Genomic DNA, 27,720 nt, shown 5'->3' on the forward strand with positions numbered 1-27,720 from the left:
CTCCTTTATCCTTCCCTCCCTCCTCCATCTCCTCCTCTTTTCTTCTCCTCCCCTCGTCCATCACTCATTCCCCCTCTCCGCCCCTCCCGTCGTACGCCCTCCCCCTTCCAAACTGTCCCCCCTGAAAACAGCTGTAGCCCGAGCCACCCATGCCGATCCGTTTTCAGCCTGGCTCTCCGGTGACTGCTGGGGCTTGTAGTCCTCGCCTCGCCTGGAGAGCGTGGGGAAAAGGACCAACGTGAACTACAAATCCCACAATGCTCCGCGTAGGGGGCGGGGGACCTTGCCGGCGCATAGCCCTCTGGTGGGCTGTAGTCCCGCCGAGGCGCCCCGCCGCGGGAGGCTGTGCGAAAGAACTACGAGTCCCATCGTGCCCCGCGCTCCGCAGGGCTGGAGATCGGGCGGGCGGACTGCGGACACCGGGGTGAGTGAGTGCCTCGGCAGCCCCCCCCCCCGCTTCGGCCCCGCCGCGTCCCCCTGCTGCGGGGAGCGGAGCCATGGGCGGGGAGGACGAGATCGTGCGCATCGCCAAGCGGCTGGACAAGATGGTGTCCAAGAAAAGCGCGGTGAGTCCGGTGGGCGGGGAGACCCAGGGGTGCCCCCTGCTCCCGCCCCGGAGCGTCCGCGCCCCGCCCCGCCCCCAGCGCCTTCCGTGCCCCCCTCTTCTCCCTTGGGTCCCCCCCGAGCGCCCCTGTTCCCTCCTCAGCTCCCGGGGTCCCCCCCCCGAGCGCCCCTGTTCCTTCCTCAGCTCCCGGGGTCCCCCCCGAGCGCCCCTGTTCCCTCCTCAGCTCCTTGTGCCCCCCGGGGTCACCCCCCCGAGCGCCCCTCTTCCCTCCTCAGCTCCCGGGGTCCCCCCCGAACGCCCCTGTTCCCTCCTCAGCTTCTTGTGCCCCCCGGGGTCCCCCCCGAGCGCCCCTGTTCCCTCCTCAGCTCCTTGTGCCCCCCCGGGGTCACCCCCCCGAGCGCCCCTGTTCCCTCCTCAGCTCCCGGGGTCCCCCCCGAACGCCCCTGTTCCCTCCTCAGCTCCCGGGGTCCCCCCCGAATGCCCCTGTTCCCTCCTCAGCTTCTTGTGTCCCCCGGGGTTCCCCCCGAGCGCCCCTGTTCCCTCCTCAGCTCCCTGTGCCCCCCGGGGTCCCCCCCCGAGCGCCCCTGTTCCCTCCTCAGCTCCCGGGATCCCCCCCGAGCGCCCCTGTTCCCTCCTCAGCTCCCGGGATCCCCCCCGAGCGCCCCTGTTCCCTCCTCAGCTCCCGGGATCCCCCCCGAGCGCCCCTGTTCCCTCCTCAGCTCCCGGGATCCCCCCCGAGCGCCCCTGTTCCCTCCTCAGCTCCCGGGGTCCCCCCCCGAGCGCCCCTGTTCCCTCCTCAGCTCCCGGGGTCCCCCCCCGAGCGCCCCTGTTCCCTCCTCAGCTCCCGGGGTCCCCCCCGAGCGCCCCTCTTCCCTCCTCAGCTCCCTGCCACCGGGGTGCCCCGTCCCTGAAGAGAGCCCCACCAGCACTTCAGTCGTGTCCCCTGGGGTGCCCCCTCCCAGGCTGTGCCCTCCCCCATGAGAGCACCCCTGTCTCCCATTGTGTCTTCCCTCAGATGTGCCCAGAGGAGTGCCCCCCACTGTCCCTGGTTATTCCCTTCTCTCCTGAGTGTGCCTCCATCCCTCTCATGACCTGGTGTGTGTGACCCCCCTTCCCCTCCCCATGCCCCTCTCCTTAGAGCCCTACCTTGGGGTGTTCCTCTGTCCCCCTCTGAGCCCTTGGGTCCCTTCTCCCTGCTGCCTTCATGGAGCGTTCCTCACACACCCCCTCCTTTGTTTTCAGTTATGTCCCCACTACTGCACCCCCCGGTATCTCCCCAGAACACCTAGTATTCCCCAGCACAGCCCCCCACAGCATGCTGCTGCCGCCCCCAGTGCGTTATCCCATTCAGCTCCCTATCTCCTGCTGTCCCCCACTATGTGTGTGCCCATAGCAACCTTTCACCTACGGTCAAGTGGATCTAGCTCCAGTGCCCTCATGTTCCCTATCAATAAGGCCCTACTAAATTCACGGTCATGAAAAATGCATCACGGACCATGAAATCTAGTCTCCCCTCCATGAAGTCTGGTCTTTTGTGCGCTTTTACCCTATACTATACAGATTTCAAGGGAAAGATCAAGGTTTCTCAAATTGGGAGTACTGACCCAAAAGGGAGTTGCAGGGAGGTGGCAAGGTTATTGGGGGGGAGGATCGTGGTATTACCACCCTTACTTCTGCGCTGTTGTCTTCAGAGCTGGGTGGCCAGAGAGTGGCGGTCCTGACTGAGGGCCCAGCTCTGCGGGCAGCAGCGCAGAAGTAAGGGTGGCAATACCATACCATGCCATTTTTCTGCGCTGCTGCTGGCGGCAGCTCTGCTGTCAGAGCTGGGATCCCAGCCAGCAGCAGCCACCGCTCTCCAGCTGCCCAGCTCTGAAGGCAGCCCGCCTCCTGCAGCAGTGCAGAAATACTGCAACCCACCCTACAATAACCTTGCAAACCCCCCCCCCCCCAAAAAAAAACCCCTTCTTTTTGGGTCAGGACCCCTACAATTACAACATCGTGAAATTTCAGATTGGAAATAGCTGAGGTCATGACAGTTACAATTTTTAGAATCCTATGACCGTGACATTGACTACAATGGACTGTGAATTTGGTAGGGCCTACCTATCAACCATCTTGCAGCAAAGCATTGTAATTCTCAGTTAGCCATCTGCAACACTATGGTAGGCGAGCCACCTGTTGCTTTCTGCTCCAGCCCTGTTAGCCTCCCTCCTTGGTGCTTTCCTTGTGGAAATGCATGGTGGCCCCTCATCTACGCCTTTCTGCCCCTATAGTCTCCTCATCGGTGCCCTGCCGGAAAGCACGTGCATACAGGGAAACCTCCTTTGCCTTTTGGTGGCCTTATTTACCATCAGACCTCCGCAGAAAAGCATGATGAATCTGGGGGAGCCCTTCTTGCTGTCCCCAAATTCTTCCCTCAGCTTCCTTGTACCTTCCCATTGCAATTTCGCTGACTCCTGCAGCCCCCTCCCACCAGCATACGTGCAGCCACCATCACTTCCTCTCAACTTCCTGCAGTACAGGGAAGGACAGACCTTGCAGCCCCCTCAGCCATCTGAGGTCTCCATTATTTCCTATCACTTAGTCATCACTGCCTTGCCTCAGAAGGGGAGCACCATCACCTCCCCTTTCTTCCCCACCCTATTCCACTCCAGTAGTAAGAGAAGGAGGAATCTCCCATCATCTCTCTGTAGCCAGAGGTGTGAAGAGCTCCCTTCTTCCTCTCCAATGACCAGAGAAGAGGGGAAGCACGCCCATCGTCTCCTTCTAGAATTACAGGAAGATTTTTGCTGTCTCCTATCTACTTCTGGATCCCAATTGCTTCCCAACCTAGAAAGCTTTGGTGGGAGAACACATAATCTTTACAGCTGAAGTGAGGGAATTCCTTCGTTTCCTTTTCCTCCCAGCTCCTCCTGCATCTCCTTCCTGGGGACTGATCCTTTCTTGCTCCCTCCTCACCTAGCAGTTCTCCACAACTTCTGTGATTGCCCTAGTTCTCTCATTTCAGTCCCCAACTTCCTTCCTCAGGGTTGGATCCATGTCTCCTCTTAACCTTCCCTTTATACAATAGCTATTTCTCCAATCTTCTTCCCTTGGACTGCCCCCCAATACGCTTTTTCTGCCATGCAGACCTGCTCCCCAGTACTCTTCTTCCTCCCTAATTCTCTTCTGTCCCTTCACTATGAAGATAAAATGACAGTCTCTGCTTTCCCCTAAAATCACATCACTGAAGAGGTCCTTAACCTCAAAGTGGTGGGGTGTTCTTCAGAAAAGGAAGCATGAAAGGATCATTATTGTTGAATTGGCTTCCAAGTGTCGGTGATTAGCAAGGAGAAGCAGTGTCTTGAGTGATTTGACCTAGTTGGCATTGGAGTGTAAGGTAACGGGCTGTCCAGTTGGTAGTTTAATAGGTGGGTCACTATATCCTGTGATTTTTTGGCTACTAAACCGTGTGCAGTTTACAATACGCGAACTAGCATCCAAACCTTTGGTTACTGCATTCGTGGTCCTTTGCCACTGTATCCTCATTTTGGGGTAACTTGTGCCCCACTCTGCCTCCACCTTGTCAAATGAGGAACTTATCTTTAACACACACTGGTCCCAATCCTGCTTTCACTAAAGTAAGTGGCAAAACTTCCTTTGAGGGAAATAGGAATTGAGCCATTGTGTGCACTGTAAAGGCTGCATTTATTTGACTCTCGATCTCGGAATGTCAGAAAGAAATTTGGCAAGTCGTTCATTCGTTCGTTCTGGGTAAGTTGCTGTAAGGCTCCTGAGGGAGTGAATTGCCTGTGTGTGCATATTGAAATCTCCAACTTCACTTTGATTTAGCTCTCACAGCCTGTGTCCTGCAGGATGATGCTGGCAGCTGGATCTCTTCCTGAGATGAATCGGAAACAGCCTTTCTGCATGGAGGGGGAGGGATCTGAAGCTGAAATATGTCAGTTCAGGCTGCTTCACACCACAGCAATTATAGTCTCTGTAGGTTTTGTGTTTCAAATGGGCCTGGAGTGGTTAGCATTTTAAATGAGCTGTTAAATGTGAACATTAGAAGGCCTTGTCGCTTAGGAGAAGAGAGGAAGAAACTGCAGTCTGGATGGAGGCTGACAGATTCCAGGTTATAGTTTTCACGGAGAGTATTGCAGAAGTGAAAATTTGCTAACATCTGTCCAGAGCTTGCAATTGTACCTGATATTTTAAAATGTACACATGGTGTGGTTAGGGCCATGCAGCAATTGAGTTTTCTGGATACAGTGAAGCAGATGAATGAACATTTTACATACCATATTCCAGGTGACCTGCTTCCTAACTTCCTTGCTTCTTATCAATTTTGATACAGTGGTCAAAGCTTTTCTAAAGGGCAGTGGGTGGACATCCTGAATACTTTTGCAAAGCAAGTTTTCCTTCTAGCCACAAATCCTACTAGGGACACAATGCCAGCAGCTTTCTGCTACCATAGGCAAAATAATCACTACCCCCAGGAGTGATTGTGAAGTGCTCTGAGAGCCTCTGATGCAATATCTTGGCAAAGGTATCCGCATCGTCAACCAGGTCACCTAAAATGGTGATTTGCTAACAGGATTATTCCTAAAGGAAAAATGTTGCGGGAGAAAGTTTAATGAGAACTCCCAAGCAATGCACCTCAGACAAGAACTAACACCTAAAAAACTATCTGGATAGGGATAGTAGTTAACTGTGTAAGTAGTAGGCACAATAGAAATGTGCTGCGTGCCCGGACAGATCTGTTACATAACAATGCTTCTCTGTCTTGCTTGGTTCCCATACCTTAGCTAAGGCCTCCTTATATACTATAATTTCAGGAATATAATGAGGATTGTTTCTAGTGTCATCTAAAATATTAGTCTCAAGATTGGTTGGTTGGCTCTCTCATGTTCTAGGAACAATTGTTGCTTTATTGGCCTGTGCAGGTTGAGTTTAAGTAGCTGTTCTTTTTTAGATGATATGGAAGAAGTGGCCCATAATACTTTTTTTTTTTTTTTTTTTTTTTTTTTTTTTTTGGTAACTAGTAGGTTGTTTTTTTTTCCCCTCCGCCTTTCTTACACAGGATGGTGCGATGGATTTGCTGAAGGAACTGAAAAGTATGCCTATCACTCTGGACCTGTTACAGGTAAATCATGCAACTAAGGCAAGGAAAACTAAAATCCAGATGTAGGTGGAATAAATGCTGATTTTTTGGGAATGAGATTAAGGCAGTCTCCCCTGACATTTGTTCCATCCTCCCAGAAACATCAAACAAAGCTATGCAATGTTGTATTTATAAAGCCTCACCAAGAGAGGTGCTTAGGGTATCAGAACAAATTCAAAATTCAAAATTCCATTTGTAAACATGAAGTGAAAAGATCGCGCTTTTCAAAACCAATGGAGGGATCGGAATAAAGAAGGGGAAAATAGACTGGGAAAGCAGCAAATGTGAGGCCAGCAGCAATCATATTTTGTAAAAAGCATTTGTAAAACTACTAACAAAAGAGAACATCAAGGTATGTTTTGAGTGGTGAGACAGGGACTGAAGCAGAGCTTGAGGGGAAGCACAACCTAAGGCCCACCAAACTGATGAAGTTGATGGAGCCCATAAAAGTTGGGAGGCATGTTCCATCGGGATGAGATTCTCGGGAAAACTCTCAGGGGAGGAGAGGCAACTCCAATCTGGTTTTTAGAACTAAGTTAAATAGTTAATAAAAGTTAAGGGCTTTAGTAATATGCTGAAACTTAAAAACACTCCTTCCGGGCATCGGTAACAATTAAGGTGCTGAACATCCTTTTAAAAGAAAATCCTGTTAGAAGAGTGGTTGCGGTTTAAAGGCTTGAAGTATCGTGCGTTACAGCTATGCATCTGTTTATAATTTTGGCCCTGTTTTTAAATTTCTAGGAGACTCTAAGGGATTTTCTTTCAGATCCTGTTCAGTTTTGAGTAATTTATATATGCTTCTAGGTAGTTAGGAAGGGGAAAAGGTGTCATGGGAGATGGAGGCCTCCAAGAGAGAGCCATATGCTATGTAAGCCAGATATTCAAGACTCACCGAAGAAGCCAACTTGTTGGTAGCTGTAGAAGCATCAAGCAGCTGGCTCTGTCTCGAGAGATTTGTACGCCTTGGTCAATGCTGTGGTATCTTGTGGTGGAGACCTGTTGTTCTCTAATTTTAGTGCCATTGGCTAACTAGTCAGTTCTTGAGTGGTTCACTTCTTGAATGTTGATTTGCAGTCCACCCGGATTGGGATGTCGGTGAATGCGTTGAGGAAGCAGAGCACTGACGAGGAAGTGATATCGCTTGCCAAATCACTTATCAAGTCCTGGAAAAAGCTTCTAGGTAAGAAAATAAGAAGGGTTTGTTGGATTCAGTTTACCAAATAGTCACCTCTAGCAGCTTTGTTATCCTGTAGGCTGTGTTACTCCTACAAGCTTCTCTCTTCATCAATAGAGGTAGGAAGTTCTAGCAGGCCACAGAACTTAGAACCTTAACATGAGACTTCTCATCTGGAGGGTTTCAAGTACTACACAGTGAATTCCATTTAATAACAATGAGTTCCTATTTTAAAAGAAAATGATCCCTGCAGAAGAAGTGGAATTAGGGGCCAGGACTGCATGTAGTTAATGTGCATTTGCCCAGGCTTGCGAGGTTTGAAATAAGAATAGTTAGCGTGCCAATGATGATAGTACACTGATCTTATTTATAAAGTTCTCCATTTGCTGACTGAGGTGCTCAGGGTGTGCTGTAATTTAAAGTAAATGCAATATTAAAATATCAATAAACTAGCACAACAGATAAAAAGCCAACTAGTGTAATATTGTAAGAAACCTGCTAGAAAACATTTCCAGTGGTGATGAGTTGGAGGGTTAGGTCTTATTTAAAATCTTATTGCTTGATTATACTTCCCGGAATAAGATATGGTAATGCTTAATGTGCAAATGTTCATAAAGCTCTTTGAAGATGGTACTTTGCACAAGGGTAGCCCTTTGCTTGTTCAAAAGCGTTAACCCATTTAGCCCCCTTTCAAAGTAGCTAATTAGTACGGTCCTCCTTTTTTCCAAAAGTCAGTCAACTTGTCTAAGATTACTGTGTGAGTCGTTAGCAGACAGGGATTAGAGCTCAGGAGTTTCTCTCCCACTTCTGTGTTCATTCTTCTGGACCACCTTGGAAATAAAAGTGCATTATAAACAAGCTTTTCTTTGGAATTTCTAAGAATAAATGGAAATACTCCACCCAAATACTAATAAAGACACTTTATAGGGCCTATGGTGCCACTGAATTTTTTTTTTCCTGATTGCAGACCATGAAATTTTAAGCCCTGTTAATTTCAGATCAGAAGAGAGGCTATGTCTTGAGTGGGTTATTTGTGTCATTGGTAACTGATGTAATTATCTTTAGCATAAAGCATGCTTCTAAGCCTATGGCAGTACCTGTTTGTGAAGCTCAGAGTAGAGTGTCCTTTCATCAAAACTGACAAGTCTGTCTGAATCAGTAGAAACAAATATCTTCTATATTTAATACCATCGGGTTGTTCAAGGTGTATGTGAAATGATCTGCTAGTTCCAGTCTGCATCTCAAAGAAACCTCCTACGAATAACTTGGCAAAGAAGCCAAAGATTAGACGGGTATTGGAGACTGAACTCTTTTTTCCTCCAACCCACTACTGGCTCTGGTCTTTCTACGTCAGGGTGGATACATAACGGTGGGACCATGAGGGGAAGCCTTCACTGCCTGTTCCTGGCCTTATCTGATCTGCATTTAACCAGAACTTCTGTCTTCAGGACTGCGAAGCCATCACCTTCCAACAGCACTGAACTAACTGGAAAAGAAATACACTTCTTAAAAGAATAAATTGTATCCCTGGCCTTCCAAACACCTTCCTTAAGAGAGGGGCTGCCCCTCATTGGCACTATTGAAAATTGAATTGGGTTTAACTTCCATTTTCAAAAGTGATTTTTGAAAATTTTACTCAGTCTGTACATTCAGCAGCAGGGATCTCACTAGAAAAGAAACTTTGGCTGGGATAGGTCTTCCCTCGTGAAGAAGGTAATCTCATGGAATGAAGGATGGGTCCTTTCACACTGGTTAGCTAGGGAAAGGTTTGTGGTACGTTTGCTAGTTTCTTGACTTCTTGCCAATCAAAGGCAAGTAGAAAGATTTACCATGGGTGCATTGCAAAGTACTTTAGCCTGTACAGACCCATTCCTCCATGCTGCTCTTCTGGAGCTAGTAACTTGCCTCTGACCAAATATCTGGGCTCTTAACCGTCCTTTGTGCCCTGCTTAGTGTAGTCAGGATTGTGGTGTGAGGATCAACCCTGAACCCTCTGTAGTATCTGAGTGTTTGTTTTTTCCCTCTTCTTACTGGGTGCAGATGCTTCGGAGGACAAAAGTGAGGAGAAGAAGAGGAATTCTTCCTTGTCGGCATCCTCCTCAAAAGAGAGCGGTGACTCAAGAGACCAAAGGTAATGCTTCCCTTTAGCCCAAGATGATGCTGTTGTACATGTTGTTCCATCACTTGGGGCATTCTGTGTTAACATTTGATCTTTAACGTGTCTATTGGGCTGTGCAATTGGTCTGCTCAAATGCTTCATTCTGATCAGACCTGCCCGGAGTCCAGCCTATCCAGCAAAGGTGACAGGCTGCCTGTAGATCTGTGTGGTGTTCTATAATAAAGAGAAACTACAAATGTAATGGAAGAATAAACATCTATAAAATACAGTGGCGTTAGTGAATTTTTTTGCTTTCTGTTCTACATGATTTGTTTTACCTTCATGTTTCTGTTTCCTTCTGTTTCATGCTGGTTTCTTTCTCTGTTAATAAAACATTCCTTTGGGTTTGATTTTGTTTGTGTTGCATTTTTATATTTTTTCCCTTGCTTGTTGTAAACGCTTGGAGTCCTTTAGAAGGGCTGTGACTATGCTCAGCTTTAGCCTTTTATGGTGATGCATGGGAGCCAAGTATTCAAAGATGCTCCTAGCAGGAGCCTCACCCCCTTCTCCTTCCTGCACAATGATCTCTCCTCCACAAGTGGTGGAAAAAGTCCACCCACCCCGCAGTTGGCATCTAGCTGGTCTGCTGCTGACTCACCCCTCTTCATGGAGTGGGTACTCCCCAGCCTGTTCCCCATCTGGCAAGAATAGTTACAACAGTCAGCAAGGAGAAGTGGGGCCTGGGTGGATGGCAGGGAGGTTATGAGGTGGGACCAGCTTCACCAGAGTCCCAACTGTGCCTCCCAGAAGCAAGAGACTGATCCTTCCTTTTAGCCTGAGCACTCCCAAGAATCCTGCGCGGACTCCAGGAACCTGGCCATTTCATAAGGCGTAAAACACCTGTGGATTAGTCAGTTTCTTAAGGATTAATATTAAGAATGTAAGAATGGCTGCACTGGGTTGGACCAATGGTCCATCTAGCCCAGTATCCTGTCTTCCGACAGTGGCTTGTGCCGGGTGCTTCAGAAGGAATGAACAGAACAGGGCAATTTTGAGTAATCCACTCCCTGTGACCCAGTCCTAGCTTCTGGCAGTAAGAAGTTTAGGGACACCCAGAGCATGGGGTTCCATCCCTGACCATCTTGGCTAATAGCTATATCCTAGTTTCTGTTTATTGGTAACTCTCTGGTTTACAAGTTTTCCCATGCTCATTAAAGTTCGTCCCTGCGTGTGCCAGTCAGTCCCTATCTGACTAGCCTCTTTACCGTGTCTCTGTTTTGTTTCAGAACTGTCACATGACTACTGCTGCAGCTTAGTTATTTTCAAAACCCAATACCTTTGTGTAGGGCTGGTACAGTGAAAGTTACTAGCATGATGGCTGAGCTGCAGCAGTTTAACTTGCTGCATCAATCTCCTCCTCCACTTGTGTATAAACTGGAATGAAACGTTCCAGAAAATCATGATTTGGCATAAGCCTTGCCATGTTTTTAAAAGAAATGGATCCCTCTGGTTTGAGGCCATAAGCCCAGCTGCACTGCAGTGTAAAATTGGAGCAGGGACCGTCTCTTGTTCTGTGTCTGTTCAGTGCCTAGCACAATGAGATCCTGGTCCATGACTAGCATTTCTAGGTGCTAATTCTACAAATAACATTAATCTGGAATCTCCCAGCTGAAGTTTTCCCTTTGCATTGTGCAAAGACAAGGATTTCTCTGGGATGGGGGTGGCAGGGCTTCATGTGTTTTCAGTGAAAGGTGTGCTTTTGTAAGCTGGGAGAGGAGTGTGAGCACAGGATTGGGACCCAGGAATGCCTGCCGTCTAAATCCTGTTTCTGACACTGGATCCTTCCATGCCCTTGGGCAAGTGTCTACGATTCTTACCCCTATTTCTCAATCTGTAAATAGAGAACGATACTTGCCAGCCATATAGGAATCTGGTGAATCTTAGTTCATTTGTGTCGGCAAAGGGGAAAGTAGTATGTTTGTGCTAGGCTGATGGTATACTAGAGTCAGGAAATAACACCTCAGAGAAACCTCTGGCTTGGCCTCTAATAGACTTTCCTCAGGAAATTCTTGTGAGTCTGAAGTAAGAGTGTTTTCCCGGGACATTGCTCAGAGTTCCTCAGCTGCCCCCAAAGCACCTGGGAGAGTGAATTGGGTGAGAATTGTGTGAGTAAAACAAACCCAGTCTGCTAGGACACTCGCAGTTTGGAGGAAGTGGCCTGGAGTTGTCACAGCCCGAATAACACACCAGTTGTGGTCATGGAGGCAGATATATGGTGTTTCTGGCTTTTTCAGCAACGAAGGACCAGTGGATTAACTGTCAGTCCCACCAAACGCTTTGTCCTCCACTAGTAAGGCTCTAGGAGCCACTGCATGGCTACTACTTGGTTTTCATTTCAGAGTGCGGTGCAGACATTAAACCTCCAACACCCCTGTCAGGTAGAAGTACCCTCTCTCTTTTACAGGGGGAAACTGAGGCAGAAGTTAGGTGTTAGAGATATTTAGCTCCTGTCTCCCAGCCCATAGCCAGTCCTGTACATCATGCTGTCTCGTTACAGAGAGAAGAGCATATGTTCCTCTGATAGTACAAAATAGACTCCCAATGCACCTTGACAAACTCAGAGAGCTTACTGGCCAAGAATTGCCCCGGTGTCTCTGTGAAGGACAGGCTGAGACTAAATTAGTCAGATGGTATGGCTGATCTCTGGGTGATGAGTGCGCGCCTATGCTGGTCTGATGAAGCTGCTATCAAAGCAGTAGAGAGGCCAGCCAGTGTTGAAATGTACTTACTGCAGCCATGGAGTCTGACAGATTTTGGCTGGGCCTTTCCCCTTGGGATATCTCTTGGCCCATAACTTTTCTTGATTTCTGCGGTGCAGATGGGGAATTTCTTTTGCAATGACTAGGGAATTAACATCAGTACAGCTGTATCCAGAGCATCTCAGCCCTACAATGTGGAGGTGGAGCTTGTTCTGGTAGGCGAGATTTTTGTGTGATACGCTAGTATATGGTACCCCCTTATAAAAATTATATCCTGCAGTTCTGTATCATGGTTCAAAGCACTGTATCTCACTACTGGATGCTGTAGTATTGTGGACTGCAGTATTTTTTAATAGGTTGCGTATAGAATGTCTTCATCTCTGGCAGCTCTGTGGTTTCTTTTTTTTTTTGCCAGAACTCTCATCAGGCCACTTTTTGGGAGTGTCTGGATTTGTTGCATGTCAGTGTATTACTTTTATGGCAGTTTCCGTTCCACTGCAGTCCAAATTCTGTTATGAGTCTGGCCATCACATGTGTCACCATTTTGTTCTTGAGTCACTTCTTTTGTAATGCAGAGGACTTTTTAGTCTCCTCTTGGGTAAAGTGTACAGCCTTATTCCCACGTTTGACAGGAGCAGTATGAACCCCCAGGATTTCCTTTGTGGTGAGGGTTCTTATTTGCCAACTATTGTAATGACAGACAAACCTCCTCTTACACAGACTTTGTAAGTGTGGGCTGGACTGCTGTGAAATCTGTTTTGTTTGATCCAAGAGCAATCAGCTGAGGTTGTTCTCGGGCTTGCTATGGTTTTAAACTGCAGGAGTGAGGAACAGCTTGTTCTCCTTCCCTGCCGGTCCACTGGACCACAGCCTACTCTCACTGCCTCAGTGACGTCATTGTACTGCACAAGCAGGCAGCTGGTCTACAGGGTTTGGGGGTTACTTCGAGCCATAACCTTCCTGGGGCCGGCCTAGGTGACTTCTGTTCCTGAGGTAGAACTGCACTGAGACACACAACACCTAGTGAGGTTTGTAGGGCAGAATATCAAATTCTCTTTGAGGTTGGCAAAGACTTTTTATACACATCTCCACAAATTAGTCTTCCAAAGCTTTAGTGGATGGTTGCTTCTTGGGCTGTTGAATTCTACCAAAGCCACAAGCTCATGTAACAGCTTCTAGGTAGGGCAGGCTTTGCACATTTCCCTGGATGAGTTTTTCTTGGTCTCTTTAAAGCATCAATTGCTATAGGCCCCATCTGCATCTGTGCAATCACGTGTGCACTCGAGTTTACAGGAATGGTATGTGCAAACCGCACTGAAAATCAGCAGGTACTCCGCACCTTTCCACCGTCAGGCCACTTTTCCTTAGTTCCCTAAATATTGATTTAGGAATCGAATTTTCAGCATCCAGGTTTGATGTTTTAGCTCTTAAAGCACATGGAGCTTATTTTACTCCTTTTTAAAGATGTTTAATTAGCAGAGATGTGACAGTTAATGGAAGCGGAGTCCTAGAATGGAGATTTTGCTTTGGGATAGTTTTGTGGCTCAGTGTTTCTGTGAGGCTGAGACAAAGGACTTGTAAAGTTCGCCCAACAGAAGCACCAGTCTCATTGAGAAGCATCTTAGAGCCCCATGTGATCCACAGAAATATACATTCAGCCATGTATGTGTAGCCTGTACAGAGAGGCTTAGATTCATATTTACTGTAGTACCTGGTGGTACTTGTTCCCTTCGAAACAGCAGCTGCTTACTGGCAAACCACCATTTGCAGCATCTCTTGCAGCCCTAAGCTGCCTACATACATCTCTTGCAAGTCACGCTGTATGTACTCAGCTTAGTGGCGTTAGCTTTTTAGTCTACATTTAGCCTACATTTTCAGAAAAATGCACACACAAATTCACTTGTGCTGATAACCTGTTGTACATCTCCATGACTATTTGGGCCATTGTAAATCTGGCCCAGAGACGTACATTTTCACAAAGATAGGCCCTGCAGACCCCCTTTGCACAGTCAATTACTGACACCTGAAGCTGCAGATGAACCCCTAGTGGATTTTGCAAAAATGCATAAATCAGTTCCCTGCCCAGTTCCTATTGAAAAAGCTCAGTGGGAGTTAGATGCCTAAAAGCCTTTGAGAACCTAGATCTAAAGTCTTTTGTTCAGCCCCTGAACAACTGCCTGGGTTCAAACTCCCTACGTGTCACTGTGCCCTCACTCTTACAACATCTCCCTGCAGGGAGCAGCAGTAGGCTTGAGCTTCCATTCCCATTGGATCCGTGGCTACATTTCTATCCGTGCCCGCAGGGTGCCGTCTGGGGTAGGGTTTTTAAACGTGGAATTGGTACGTCTGGAACTAGAGTCAAACCACTGCCTCCTCTCACGTAGCAATGGACAGCTTAAGATTTTGGGGCGCTGATATGCTTGGCTGAGTTGAAACTCATCCTACTGAATTATTCCCATGTCAGTGCCTTGAGCTGTCTGAGTCCCATTGTCAGAACAGCAGCAGTAGCAGCTTCACGATTAGAGGATAGACACCCAAGGCTTTAGGACAGCTTCATTGCCTTGCGAGTAAACCAGCAGACCTAGTGTAGTAGAGTGGGGTCTGTTTTGGTGGCTATAAATGTCAACTCTAAGGGAGTCATTCTCTCCCTCTTCCATTGAATGGACAGAAAATGAGTCGGGTTCTCTGCAGCCCCCCACAGATGGGGAGCTGGTTATAGATCCCTGATTCTGTGCCCCTGCCCCCGAACAGGTCAAACAGCTGGATATGGTCCCTAGGGATCAGATATCAGCAGAGGATAGCTGGAGTGCATGGGCTTTGGCCACCCCCTCTCTGCTACTGCCATGGGGGCTATGGAAAGGGAGGCATCCAGCAGGCCTATGGTTTCTGCTCCCTTTGTGGTGCCTGAATATGCAGGGAGAGCAGAAGAGGGCAGAGAACCTGTCTGTATACTTTGGGGACCAAATATCGTGCAAGGCTTAGCGTGCGATACAGAGGTTTTTACCTAGTTGAAGTTCAGCCTAGATCAGGAGGAGCTGACAATAGTACCCTCCTGTTAAGTGGCCTAAAGGGAGTGAGTAGGTGTTTTCAGGCTGTTTCCTAGTGGTGGTTTGTCCACATTACACTTGCTCTTGTTGGCAGCTCGGATGGTGAGGGCTAAGCCTGAGGGCACGGACACTCACCTGCCCTTTCAGCCCGAGTAGTGGGCCTTCCTGCTGCAGAGTTAAGCTATGTGGCTGGAGAAGCTTGCACTGTTACTGTCTGGGCTGTGCCTGCTCTGTGAATACCCAGAGGATTCCAGTCTCCAGGGCTGTCAAACCAGCCGTAAGTGCATCTGTAAATAAAAACTGTGAACACTAGGGGGCCTGACTTTAGAAAACCTGTGTGCAAATGACTGTGCCTGCACATGAAAATGACTGTGGTGCAGTTAGTCAATTAGCGTGTTAATTCCCAGCTGTTGTCCATGCCCTCAACGCCTCTGGAAATTTGGGCCTCAAATGATTCCAAGTTAGAAGCGTCAATGTCTCCTTCCTAAGCAGTGTGCTCTAAGGAAAGGTTCAGGGTGGGGGGGTTCTCTAGTTGCATGACCCATAGTGACTTCATACTACAGTACAGACAGAGCCCAGGTCTCTCACCTGCCACTTCTCGTTAACGGCCTTTTCTACAGGCTGTACAGCTATTTTTCAACTCAAATCCAGGGGACTTTTTGAATTGTTTTGATGGCAGGAGTTGCTGCATTGAAGAGATAAGGCTTTACATAGAAACCAAAGAGGTTAGAATCTGTGCTGAGAGAAACTTCCATGGAACAGAGAGAGGGTTCTTTGCCTTTATCTTATCTTTGGATAGTACTCTCGGTCAGGGCCAGGCTTCCTGGGGTCATAAACAGAGAACATCTTCAGCTGGATTGTAATAATCTTCATTGAAAACCCCCTCACCAACAGGGAATTCGCTAAGCAGCACGCCATTACCAGTGCTCAGAAATCAAGTCACACTAGTTGTGGGTGGAATTCACCTCTTCCCATTTAAAGCTGGGGTATGAGGGAACTGAGTAGGGGGCTGAAGATGCAGAATTCAGACCCCTCTACCTCTAGGCAGGAAGTGAGACTGCAGCACGGAAGGACTCCTCCCCCATATGGGTTTTTTTTGGTGATTGGGTCCGCATAGTCACTTTTTTCCTGGTCAACTTCCTAACAGTCCTTCGTGCTGGCCTCCCATTGCCATGTCCAGGTGGTGTAGAGGCCCTGCTGCATCCGTCAAGAGGCCCCATATACAGCCCTACCACAGTGCAGATATGGGGTGAAGGGCCTTGATCTGATCTTCTTCTCTGGCCTGCATTTTGCTCTAGATTTAATTTCAACCACTTGGCTCAGCCGAGAGCCTTGTTTTCCATAAAGTGTTTTTGGTCATGAGACCATAGCCCTGGTGAAAGGTGTGGGCCTGCCAGCCCTGGAGACTAAAGACTTCTATCTCTGGAGAATCTGCAGTGCAGTCAGCAGCTGAGCAAGCTTCCCCTTGTTACCCTGCCTATGTGCCTCAATCTTGAGCTGGAGAAACTGCCTCTGGGGGCATGAGTCTCCATGGCCCATTTGCTTCTGGGGCTCTCTGATGAACCTACCTCCCAGGGTGCTAGTTAGAGGAGCAGTTTCTGATGTGGTCACTTAGGAACTGGACTGCGATCACCCAACTCCTTCAGCAAATACCAGATTCGGTGGGGGATCAGAAGGGGTGATGTTTACATTTATTGCATTTTGATGGAGGTGAATAAGGGCATAATTTGGGTTATATGATGCACAGAATGATAAAGTACTGATGGACCAGCTCACTAGAATGGCTAGACATTCCTGACCCGAGCATTTCACCTATGATGGGAGTTCATGTTGTGGAATCCTTGATCTTGTTGCATTTTAAGAATGTGCAGAGGAGCGCATAGTGTTTATTTGAACGAATTCCTTTATTTGACTGGATATTCTGATTGCTCGCTGAAGTGCTTTGCAATGATTGTGTGGTCCGTATAGTGCTTCAAATCAGAAAGTCTCTTTTCTTTGTTACACTAAGGAAATGAAACACAAAAACACTCCAGGAATAAAAACATTGACCCTACTCCCACAATCCTAGCCTAGGCACCCCTTCGCTGCACCCCAGTTCTAACAGAATTCACTCCTGGGAGCAAAATTAATTTTAAACTCCCCGCAAAGAGATCATCTATGAAAAGAGTAGGGCAATCCCTGAGGATCCCATCATCACTAACTGGCACTGATGTTACTGGAAGTTTTGCCTGAGTAAGGCTCTTCTTTGGCTCTCGGCATGTCATTCCAAGAGGTTCCACGTTCCAGGGAGCTCTTCCTTGGAGCTGTAAATTCCTGTATGGCTGTGTGCCAAAGTACCAGCGCCAAACACCCCGGGCCCCATGTTGGCAGGTGACAGAAAGTCAGAACCCAAGCATGGAGTATTGGCAGTGTCCAATAGCTGTGTAATAGCCCTTTTCATTGGGCCTGTTAGGAGATTTTAAATGAGAAACTCTAGGTTCTGGGGCAGGATTCTTGGGTCAGGCTGTGTTAGGGGAAGCTCTACGTCACCTCCTTGCTCTGGTGATGGAGGGGTGACCTGGGATCGTCCTGCACCAGCCCAGAAATGCCCCATACAGAGCATCATCTGTGCAAGGCAGTCCTTTTGCAAAGTGGATTCACTGTATGCTCCACTGCTGATTGTCCAATGTAGGGACAAGGCGCAGTAATCTCTTTTATTGGACCAACTTCTGTTGGTGAGAGAGACAAGCTTTCGAGCTCCATGGAGCTCTTCTTTGGGTCTTGGCATGTCATTCCAGGAGGTTCCACGTTCCAGGAGCTCTTACTTGGAGTTGTGAATTTTCATAGGGCTGTGTGCCAAAATACCAGCACCAAACTCCCCAGGCTCCATGTTGGCAGGTAACAGAAAGTCAAAATCCAAGCATGGAGTATTGGCAGTGTCCAGTAGCTGTGTAATAGCCCTTCTCATTCACCTCCAAGGGTATGACTGTTTTCTTTTTGTTCAGTGGGGTAAATCAGTTTGCGTAAACAATATCATAGAATCATAGAACTGGAAGGGACCTCGAGAAGTCATCTAGTCCAGTCCCCTGCTCTCATGGCAGGACTAAGTATTATCTAGACCATCTCTGATGGTTGTTTGTCTAACCTGCTCTTAAAAATCTCCAATGATGGAGGTTCCACAACCTCCCTAGGCAATTTATTCCAGTGCTTAACCACCCTGACAGGAAGTTTTTCCTAATGTCCAACCTAAACCTCCCTTGCTGCAATTTAATCCTGTTACTTCTTGTCTTATCCTCTGAGCTGAAGAAAAGCAATTTTTCTCCCTCCTCGTAACAACATTTTATGTACTTGAAAACTGTTATCATGTCCCCTCTCTGTCTTCTCTTTTCCAGACTAAACAAACCCAATTTTTTCAATCTTCCCTCACAGGTCATGTTTTCTAGACCTTTAATCATTTTTGTTGCTCTTCTCTGGACTCTCTCCAGTTTGTCCACATCTTTCCTGAAATGTGGCACCCAGAACTGGACACAGTACTTCAGTTGAGGCCTAATCAGTCTGGAGTAGAGCGGAAGAATGACTTCTCATGTCTTGCTTATAACACTCCTGCGAATACATCCCAGAATGATGTTCACTTTTTTTACAACAGCATTACACTGTTGACTCTTATTTAGCTTGTGATCCACTATGACCCCCAGATCCCTTTCCACTGTACTCCTTCCTAGGCAGTCATTGCCCATTTTGTATGTGTGCAGCTGATTGTTCCTTCCTAACTGGGGTACTTTGCATTTGTCCTCACTGAATTTTATCCTATTTGCTTCAGACCATTTCTCCAGTTTGTCCAGATCATTTTGAATTTTAATCCTATCCTCCAAAGCACTTGCAACCCCTCCTAGCTTGGTATTGTCTGCAAACTTTATAAGTGTACTCTCTATGAAGACGTTGAACAGAACTGGACCCAGAACTGATCCCTGCAGGACCCCACTCGTTATGTCCTTCCAGCCTGACTGTGAACCACTGATAACTACTCTCTGGGAACGGTTTTCCAACCAGTTTTGCACCCACCTTATACTAGCTCCATCTAAATTGCATTTGCCTAGTTTGTTTATGAGAAGATCATGTGAGACAGTATCAAAAGCTTTACTAAAGTCAAGATATACCACGTCTGCAGCTTCCCCCTATCCACAAGGCTTGTTACCCTGTCAAAGAAAGCTGTCCGGTTGGTTTGACACAATTTGTTCTTGACAAATCCATGCTGACTGTTTATCATCTTATTATTTTCTAGATGTTTGCAAATTGATTGCTTAATTATTTTCTCCCTTATCTTTCCAGGTACAGAAGTTAAGCTGACTGGTTTGTAATTCCCCGGGTTGTCCTTATTTCCCTTTTTATAGATGGGCTCTAGATTTACCCTTTTCCAGTCTTCTGGAATCTCTCCATGTATAGTATCAGGCTTCATTGATAGGTTATAAGGGCTTGTCAGCATCCACATGTGTGCAGAGCCACCCCAGCTCCTAGGAGCTCTGTGTTCATATCCAGGGATAGCCCTATTGGTTGGCATATTGTCATCTTTGTGAATTTGGGGGTTGGCTATTGGCCAAGGTCTTTGCTCTGCTTTTTCCTGGTTGGTTTTACATCATTGTAAGGAACAGGATATGTGACCACGTTGCCGCTGCGCTGCGCCCCGCGCTGCTCTCAGTGACCTGAACCAAATCATTCTGAGAGGTGAAGTTTCTCTAGGGTGACCAGACGTCCCGATAAAATCGGGACTGTCCCAATGTTTAGGCGTGTCCCGTGTCCCGATCGATGTTTGGTCGGGACGCAATTTGTCTCGATATTTCGCACTCCTGGTTTTTTGTTTTGTTTTGTTTTGTTCCGCCAGCAGGACTCTGCTTTTTTTCCCTTTCTTTTTCCCTTTGCCGGCGGGACTCTGGGACTTGGGGTTTTTGTTTTTTTTTCCCTCTGCCAGCGGAACTCCGAGACTGTGAGGTTTTTTTGCTGTGCCGGCGGGACTCCCCCCGAATGTGTCCTGATATTTACTTCATCCCATCTGGTCACCCTAAGTTTCTCTTCTAGCTCCAACAAAAGGCAGGACCCACCGAAGACTCCAACCACACCGAAAATCACCACCTTTCCGCCGGTGCCCGTCACCTGCGACGCTGTCCGCAACAAATGCAGAGAAATGCTGACTTCTGCTCTGCAGACCGACAGTAAGTAGGGCAATGGGCTCCACTGGGCTGGCTGCAAAGTCCCACAGAGGCCCCTTTGCCATGCATTCCTCCTGAGCGTCAGATCCGTCTGTGCTGCAGTAGGGAGGAGTTCCAGGCACAAACAAGAGGACTGTAGCCCTTAATCCCCTGGCAAAAGCTTATTTCACCCAGGGGATCGACCTCTCTGTGCCATAGAAGGGATGAGAGTAGGGATGGTCAACTTCTGCTGGGAGTATTCTGCTGGGCATCTAGTTGGGGTGGCCTCAAGCCAGGGGAGTCCCATAGGCATTGGGTTCACTCCCCATCGCCTGCTCTTGTCTGATTCCTTTAAAACTCAGCTTACATCCCCATCTCCCCGCTGGGAGAAAGTGGAGCTGGAATGCAGTGGGCTGGATATGTTAGTAACCACACTGCTGCCAGTAGTGTTCTGTGGCTAGGACTGGACTCTGAGGAAACACAGCTATTAGAACGGATCCTCTTGAAGGTCGTACGTCTATAACGGCTTGGGCTGAAGTTTGTCCCTCAGTTATACATGTGCTGCCGTGGTTGAAGTCAATGGGAGCTGTGGGTGCTCAGCACCTCGGAAAAGCAGTCCCTGAGTGTCCCATGTTGGGCCTCTAATACTTGGGATGTCCAAAAGGAGAGGCCGCCTTTGAAAATGAGGGCCTGGCTGCATGCTGAGGCTCTGCATTAACTTGGAATGATGGAGCGTAAATGACAGATGGAGAAATGCACAAGTCACAAAGCTTTGCTCAAATTGCTCCTGTGTATCTGACATGCCAGAGAGTGTTAATTGCAAGAGTTTCATTGTATCGTCCCCTCACCCCATCCCTTGTCTACTTCAAGGAAGCCCAGCCTGTGGCTGTCCATCCCCTTCCTGCTCATCAGTCATTTGCCATGTCCAGGCTCTAGCCACACAATCATTACATCACTCAGGCTGTTCCTTATACAGTAAAGGTTGTTTACTGGCTTTCACCAGCTCTTTGCTCCAAATAGAGCAAATAGGAGGTAGGGGGAGATAAGGGTGTGGGTGGAGGGAGGTTGCAGGCCATTTGACCAAGAATAAGTAATGTGAAGGCCTGATTCTGATTACACCAGCTTTACTGCTGTGTAACTCCATGAATCAGAGTGGAGTTATTGCCAGGTTACACCAATGTGAGATCAGAATCAGTCCCTGTGTATTCATGTTTTGGCTAAGTTATAAGTTCCTAGTATCGTGTTGGTTACTGGCAAACCATGCGTATTACTGCACCTGGGTGCCAATCATTGGTTTAGCTCTGGACACCCCTATTGGAGTCAATGGAGCACCAGAGGGCAAAAGTCAGCCAGGGTTGTCTGTTTTTGTCACTGTGTTTTAAATTGTGTCAAGGGGTGCCTAGGCACTGCCTGTGATAGCGGGAATGTGAGAGTCGAGATAGGCAGAGAGCTCGGTATTGGTTCCCAGGATCTCCCTCGATGTTCGAAAGTGATCAGTAATTGTGCTTGTTGTTCTTTTACAGGTGACTACATTGCCATTGGTGCTGACTGTGAGCACCTCTCTGCCCAGATTGAAGAATATATCCTTGTGCTGTTGAGGGTTCCCTGAGCAGCACTCCCGTGGGGGGGACATTAACAGGCCAGCAGGAAAATAGGGGCAAATGGTGTTGTTTGTGCAAAGGTCTCGCTCAGCCTGGGCTCTGGGCTGGGTTGCAGCATTGTTCTGGAGTAGCAGAGCTGCAGGGTAAAGATGAAGCCCCTGGATGGATTTGTTGTCGGCTCAGAACTGACCCCCTCGCTGGTGTGATTGTGCATGGCCGCTTGTTGTACTGCCCTGATTGCCCCATCCTCCTGTGCAACAGACATTCCCTGGCAACTTCCCCACTTACCTCCTTGATGGCTCTCATTGCCACCAGGCCATGGGGCAGGGCAAGGCAAGATGTAGCAGTTGGTGTCAGGTAGCCTGCTAATTTCAGAGGAGATGGAGCGCCAGAGTGTGTGTGTGTGGGGGGGTGTTAGTTACATGCTGTTAGTGTAGGGTTGCACAGCTTTCTAGCCGCTCTAATAGGTAACAGCATGTGGAGGTACTTGAGGATAGTGGAAATCAGAGATTAATTCCACCACGCTGCCATTCCAGTGCTGGGGAGAAGTCATTCGTTAGAAAGGAATTAGCTGCAGCACTGGGACCTCTCCCCTCCTCTCTGTGCTAAACTGGCTTTGCGGGAACCCCTTTGCAATTATTTCTGGGGAGGGCGGCAGCTCAGCGCTGGTCCTGGCCCACATTTGACAGCTCCTGCTGTGTGAGCAGGGAAAGAGCCCCAATGTCTCCCAGTATTAATCCCCAGCCTTTACAAGTGCCTGAGTTCAGTTAAATTAAACAAAACCATGGCCTGGCGAGTATTTGTGGCCTGCTGGTCAATGCATGGGCCTGGGAGGCTTGATTCCAGCTTCTACTCGCAGCTCTGCCACTGACTTGCTGTATGCCTCTGGGCCTGTCACTTCACCCCCTCAGTGCCTGTGTCCTCATCAGTCCACTGGCTGCAGTCACAGGGGACTGAGGCAAAAGTCCTTAATGCTTGGAAAGTGCTTTAAGATCCGTGAATCCGAGCAACAGTAGGTGTAGGCTGACCAGACAGCAAGTGTGAAAAATTGGGATGAGGGTAATAGGAGCCTATATAAGAAAAAGCCCCAAATATTGGGCCTGTCCCTATAAAATCGTGACATCTGGTCACCCTAGGTAGGTGGCAGGACTAATTACTCCCCTGGTAGCTCCTTAACTGTACTCGTACGTATCTACCAAGACGTCAAGAACACCGACATGAAGTACAAAAACCGCGTGAGGAGCCGCATCTCCAACCTGAAGGACTCCAAAAACCCTGAGCTGAGAAAGAACGTGTTGTGTGGAGCAATCACCCCGGAGCAGATTGCAGTGATGACCTCAGAGGTGAGGAGAGGGGGAGGTAGGAAACCTTCATAGGCATTATTCGTAAGGGATTGTGTCCCATTGATTAACTTCAAGGTAGCAGCTGGTCTGCTCTGAAGATGAAGCTCTGCTCTGTTACGGTTCAGATCAGCAGCAGCCACTGATGTGCATGTCAGGGCCAGCCATCTGAGGAGGGGCTTTTTATTTACTCGAAGGAGTTTGGAGCCAGAGATTGGTCCTGGACAGCTCTGGAAATTGAAGCCCTCTGTGTATCCAGAGAGCACTGTAGCACACGCTTCCCTGCACCGTGTCTCAACGGTGGCTGGAGAAAGCACTGCTACAATTAATGGGCAGTTCTGTCCTTGGCAGAATCCCACACAACGGGGCCAGGTAGTGGTGGGGACATTTGTCTACTGGAAGCTAGACTGAGCATCCCAGTCACTTCCCATTGGCCCCAGGTGACACAGGCTGGGTTTGAGCTGGTAACCTATAGTTGAGAGGCTCTCTAGCCCATTATCTGTCCCTTTAGCCATCGGCCCTGCTAGCTGTGTTCTCCCTCTGCTTCAGTGGCACTAACAGCAGTGTGGTGGGGAAGTTGAGCTGATGTGCCTTTGTTTGTATCCTAAAGGAAATGGCCAGTAACGAGCTGAAGGAGATTAGGAAGGCCATGACGAAGGAAGCGATCCGGGAGCACCAGATCGCTAGGACGGGAGGGACCCAGACTGACCTCTTCACCTGTGGGAAGTGCAAGAAGAAGAACTGCACTTACACTCAGGTTAGCCACCATCTTTGCTTATAGAGGGCACCGTCCTGCAAGGTTCTGAGCAATCTCCACTCCGGTCAGACCAGTGGAAATTGATGATGTTCAGCATCTGCCTAGCTGCCTGTGGCACATCATGGGATTGGGCACTGTCAGGTGGCACAGATCCTGCAGCTCACCAGGAGAACCTCAAGAGCCAGATTTTTCAGGTCCACAATGTATTTGCAAAATGTGCAAAAGGTTTAGGTCCACAATGTATTTGCAAAATGTGCTCCCTTCATTTGAATGTAGTTACCATGACCGCCAGTTGGGTCACTGCACATACAGAGCACTGTAATTATCCTTCAGCATGTACTGTGGCCTGAGATGTGCAGGTAGTTGTGGTGATTTTACATGCAAGGAAGCATCCAGTTTCACCTGCATGCTTTGAAAATCTGGTTTCTGGAGTTTAGTAAAGTTTCTGGGTCTGACAAGCCTGTTCAGAGGCAACAGTCACACAGTTAAATACCAGGATTCCCTATAGGTTTAAATACAAACCAGATTGCTAGTTTGCAGGTAGCAGTGACAGAATATGGCCCTGGCAGACTGTAAAGCTGGAGTTAGGACTAGCCTGTAAAAGAGAATGGTTTGAGTGCTTTTTTATGTTTTCCTCTGAAACCTGTGGCTGGAGGGTTGGGAGATGCAGAGGCAATTTCCTTAGGCCCTTGGCTGCACTGAAAGCATGAATATCATGGATTCTCTCCAGCTTTTAGAATGGGAATGGAGCAGCTGTGAGCTCGAGCTAGGGTGACCAGATGTCCCAATATTTGGGGTTTTGTCCCTATTACCCCCCCCCGATTCTTCACACTTGCTGTCTGGTCACCCTAGCTCGAGCACACACAGCGCCACTGGCTTTCGGAACAGACTGCATTAGGCTGATGTTTTTGCCACTATGCTGCTTTGAGGCCCTGCTCCTTCAACACTAATCAGTTTCAGCGGGTGTCAAGCCAGATGACGGCAGATAGATGGACCATCCCTCATGGCAGGAGGTATCAGTCACATAAAGACCATTGGGGACCCATCTGCAGAGTGCTGCCATGGTGATGAGCAGAAGAAAAAATGCCCTCCTTGGACTAGCCCAGCCCCAAGTGTGCCCAAGCCAGCCTAGTGCCAGTCTAGAGCAATGGTGGGCACACTACTATAGTGCAAAATGGTGTTTTCACAACCATCCTGTCTATGCCTGCTATTGGCAGTCATCCAACACACTGGTGACAATCCCAGTGCCCTACCTCCATGACAGCTTCCACTGTCCCCGCTGTCAGCTGGGACTAGTGCCATGGGAGGACGTGGCTGAAAAGCATCTGGGGTAGAGACACAGCCACAGTGTTCCTTGTACATGTCAGCAATGTAGTGTCTCTCAAGGCTCTGCGTACTCTTGGAAGGCAGCCAATGGGCTCCCTTCCACTGTCGGCTGCAGCCTCACGCCGATTCAGTGGCCTGCCCGCATTGCTGCCAAACTCAGCTGAGAAGCCATTTCTGTGCCTCTGGTAGGTATCAGGGCTTTGTGCAGGGTAACCGTGGTAGCACCATTTCCATGTGCATTTAGGGAAGACCCTCAGGCTCCTAGCACTGTGGTTTCAGTGCTGTCAGAGTTGGGCTCTCCTGCTCTGTGCCCACAGTATGGGTGTGCTGTGTGAGGCCTGAGGATGGAGACAGGTGTTGAGGGGACGTAAGGCCATCCTGCTTCATCGCACTCACTGCTTAAAGAACAAAGCATTTTCAGTAGGCTCTGCAGCCCAGACTTGGCGGTGGTGATGGAGAGGAGGGCAGTGACTAATCAGACTTACAGGCATGTGAGACTCTTTTGTCCTGCTCAGACCATGCATGCTGCCCCGCTCACAGACTGGGTTCTGACTGTTGAACCCGGAGGCTATTTGAGGACTACCAGGGAAAGCCCGTTGTGAATCTCTTTGGAAGGTCCAAGTGGGGGCTCTTCCTTCCCATCCCTTCTTGTGTCCTTCCCACAGGTGCAGACCCGCAGCTCCGATGAGCCCATGACCACCTTCGTCGTGTGTAACGAGTGTGGGAACCGCTGGAAGGTAGAGCGTGAATGACACTTGTTTGAATGAGGGTATGAAATTTATGAAGATAGGTGGTGTTGACAGCTGTAGATTGTCATTTCAGGAATAAATCCTTAGCCCCTTCCAAGCCCCAGCTGACTCTAGCAACTGCTGTCACACCTAGGCTAGAGGGAGAGGGAGAGACAGAATGTAACATGTCCAGCAAGTCTGTCGGGATGGGACCAGCACTCAGGACTTCTGCTCTGGTCACTGTTAGGGTGGACTTGGCTGCTGGCTGTATAGAGCACAGATCTCCTTCTGGGACACAGCGGGATGCTTTGCAGCCAGTCACTTTGCAGGCCTGGCCAGGCGTACATGCTGGCACTGCTGGAAGGTCAGTGGTGCAGGAGTTCTTAGAACAAATTCAGCCTCCATGGCTCCATTCACCCGCTATAGCCCCAGGGAACCAGCACTGCTTTCCATGCCCTTGCCGGACACACAATACTTCTCTGGAGCTCCCCTCCTGCCACACACCCAATAGAAAGGAGGCAAGAGTGACAATTATTCATGCTTTTCAAGCTCTCTCATTTTTGCCCCCCTCACGCTGTGCCCAGACTTGGATCGGAGCAGAAACCTTAGCTATAGAGTGAATGGTGACCAGCAACAGCACTGGCGCCTGCCTCTTGATGAGAGTGGCACCTTCTTATGGCCAGTTCTCTACCCCTCCTTTATATTAGTCACCCTCCTTCACACAGGAGGGTGGCTCTTGTAACTTCCCCTGCCATGGGAGCCGAATGGTGGCGCTGGAAGTTAGCGAGATAACCAGTCTTTAGACGAGAAGGTTCCCCTTACTCCATGAGCAGCATGTATTGCTTGTGCAAGATTCCCCAGCCCCATGAGGAGGGATACTATCAACCAGATCCATGGCTCCTTTGTGGCCCCAAGTGCTGCCCGCGGCCCTCATTTGCAGCGGGGTTTTCTAATCCGGGTTTAAACCTCAATCTCTTGCAGTTCTGTTGAGACGTCTGTGAGCCCGGCGGCGGCAGCCGAACCTGGACGGACCATAACCTATATTCTCTGACTTCTCCAGCCATTGTGTACTGTATCCCAAGTGAGTTTCCTTTGTCACACATTAAGTGCATCATCTTGGGGGGAGGCCTGGCTCTCAGGTTGTGCACCTGTGGAGAGGGAGCAGCTGTGACTGGAATCCAGGGGGCAGGCGGACTGGTGGGAGAGTTCACTCCATGCATTTTGGCTGTATTTTCTCATCCAGATAAGTATTGTCATTTTTTCATAACAGTATTAAACTTCTTTTGTTTTGTTTTGTTTTGTTGCCAGTTTCTGACTTTTATTTCAACTTGCTGCTTGCAGGACTTTGCATTTCCTGCCCAAATGTCATGTGGACCCGGTGGATGAGCACTGCCTGAGATACCATCCAGCCAGAAGCCACACCGCTTACCATAGATCTAGTTAGATACCCTGAAATTTGGTCTTCCTTCTCTGTTGGGCAGTAAGGTTGTGTGTTAGCCCACTGTGCCATCAGAAAAGGGGTCGGCCTTCAAACCTCAACTGTCCGAATCCTGGCTGTGAAAAATGCCCTGGCAGTTTTACTGACACTGCAGTTTTCCTTGGGATGCTTCCTAGTCCTAAACATACGACATTTTGTTTTTAATCAGCTCATGAACAAAAAACCCTGAGCCAAATCTTGCACCCACGACATAGGCCACATTCCAGCTGAGTTAGTGGGAGCTTTGCTCAGATATCCAGTGCAGGACATGGCTCATTGACTGTATGTAGTGGTGGGGCAGTGCAAGGCCTCGATTCTGATCTCAGGTACTGCTGGAAGTCAGTAGAGTTACTCTGAATTTACAGCAGCATAATTGAGAACAGTGCTTGTGTTAGTACAGATCTAGGGCTTCTGTTTTTGAGAGGTTGTTAATTTCATTGGGGAGGGTATTTGTAGCCATTTTTGAATTTTATGGAGATGTCCAAAAATTGGGGTTTTGGGGGGCTCTCTCTTTGCATACTCTAATGAATAATGTATATT

At 48.5% G+C, this 27,720-nt stretch overlaps 1 protein-coding gene across 3 annotated transcripts; it reads left to right on the plus strand.

The window, feature by feature from the left end:
- Nucleotides 1–334: 334 nt before the first annotated feature.
- Nucleotides 335–27,720, plus strand: TCEA2 (transcription elongation factor A2). 3 transcript variants are annotated; one of them, XR_003996499.1, is made up of 11 exons: nucleotides 340–566; nucleotides 5,631–5,693; nucleotides 6,786–6,891; nucleotides 8,926–9,016; nucleotides 19,842–19,975; nucleotides 21,475–21,531; nucleotides 22,741–22,895; nucleotides 23,503–23,649; nucleotides 25,641–25,712; nucleotides 26,685–26,784; nucleotides 27,045–27,720. XR_003996499.1 is itself a non-coding variant. In XM_030533207.1 (10 exons), exons 1-10 carry the CDS (start codon nucleotides 498–500, stop codon nucleotides 26,691–26,693), a joined length of 903 nt encoding a protein of 300 aa, XP_030389067.1. In that variant the 5' UTR covers nucleotides 335–497; the 3' UTR covers nucleotides 26,694–27,009. The 3 variants fall into 3 exon arrangements, 2 of the variants coding, with proteins under 2 accessions (XP_030389067.1, XP_030389066.1); XM_030533207.1 differs by lacking the exon at nucleotides 27,045–27,720 and having other exon boundaries at nucleotides 335–566; nucleotides 21,475–21,536; nucleotides 22,746–22,895; nucleotides 26,685–27,009; XM_030533206.1 differs by lacking the exon at nucleotides 27,045–27,720 and having other exon boundaries at nucleotides 26,685–27,009.

Source organism: Gopherus evgoodei, chromosome 14, assembly GCF_007399415.2.
Source record: "Gopherus evgoodei ecotype Sinaloan lineage chromosome 14, rGopEvg1_v1.p, whole genome shotgun sequence".
Lineage (NCBI taxonomy): Eukaryota > Metazoa > Chordata > Testudines > Testudinidae > Gopherus > Gopherus evgoodei.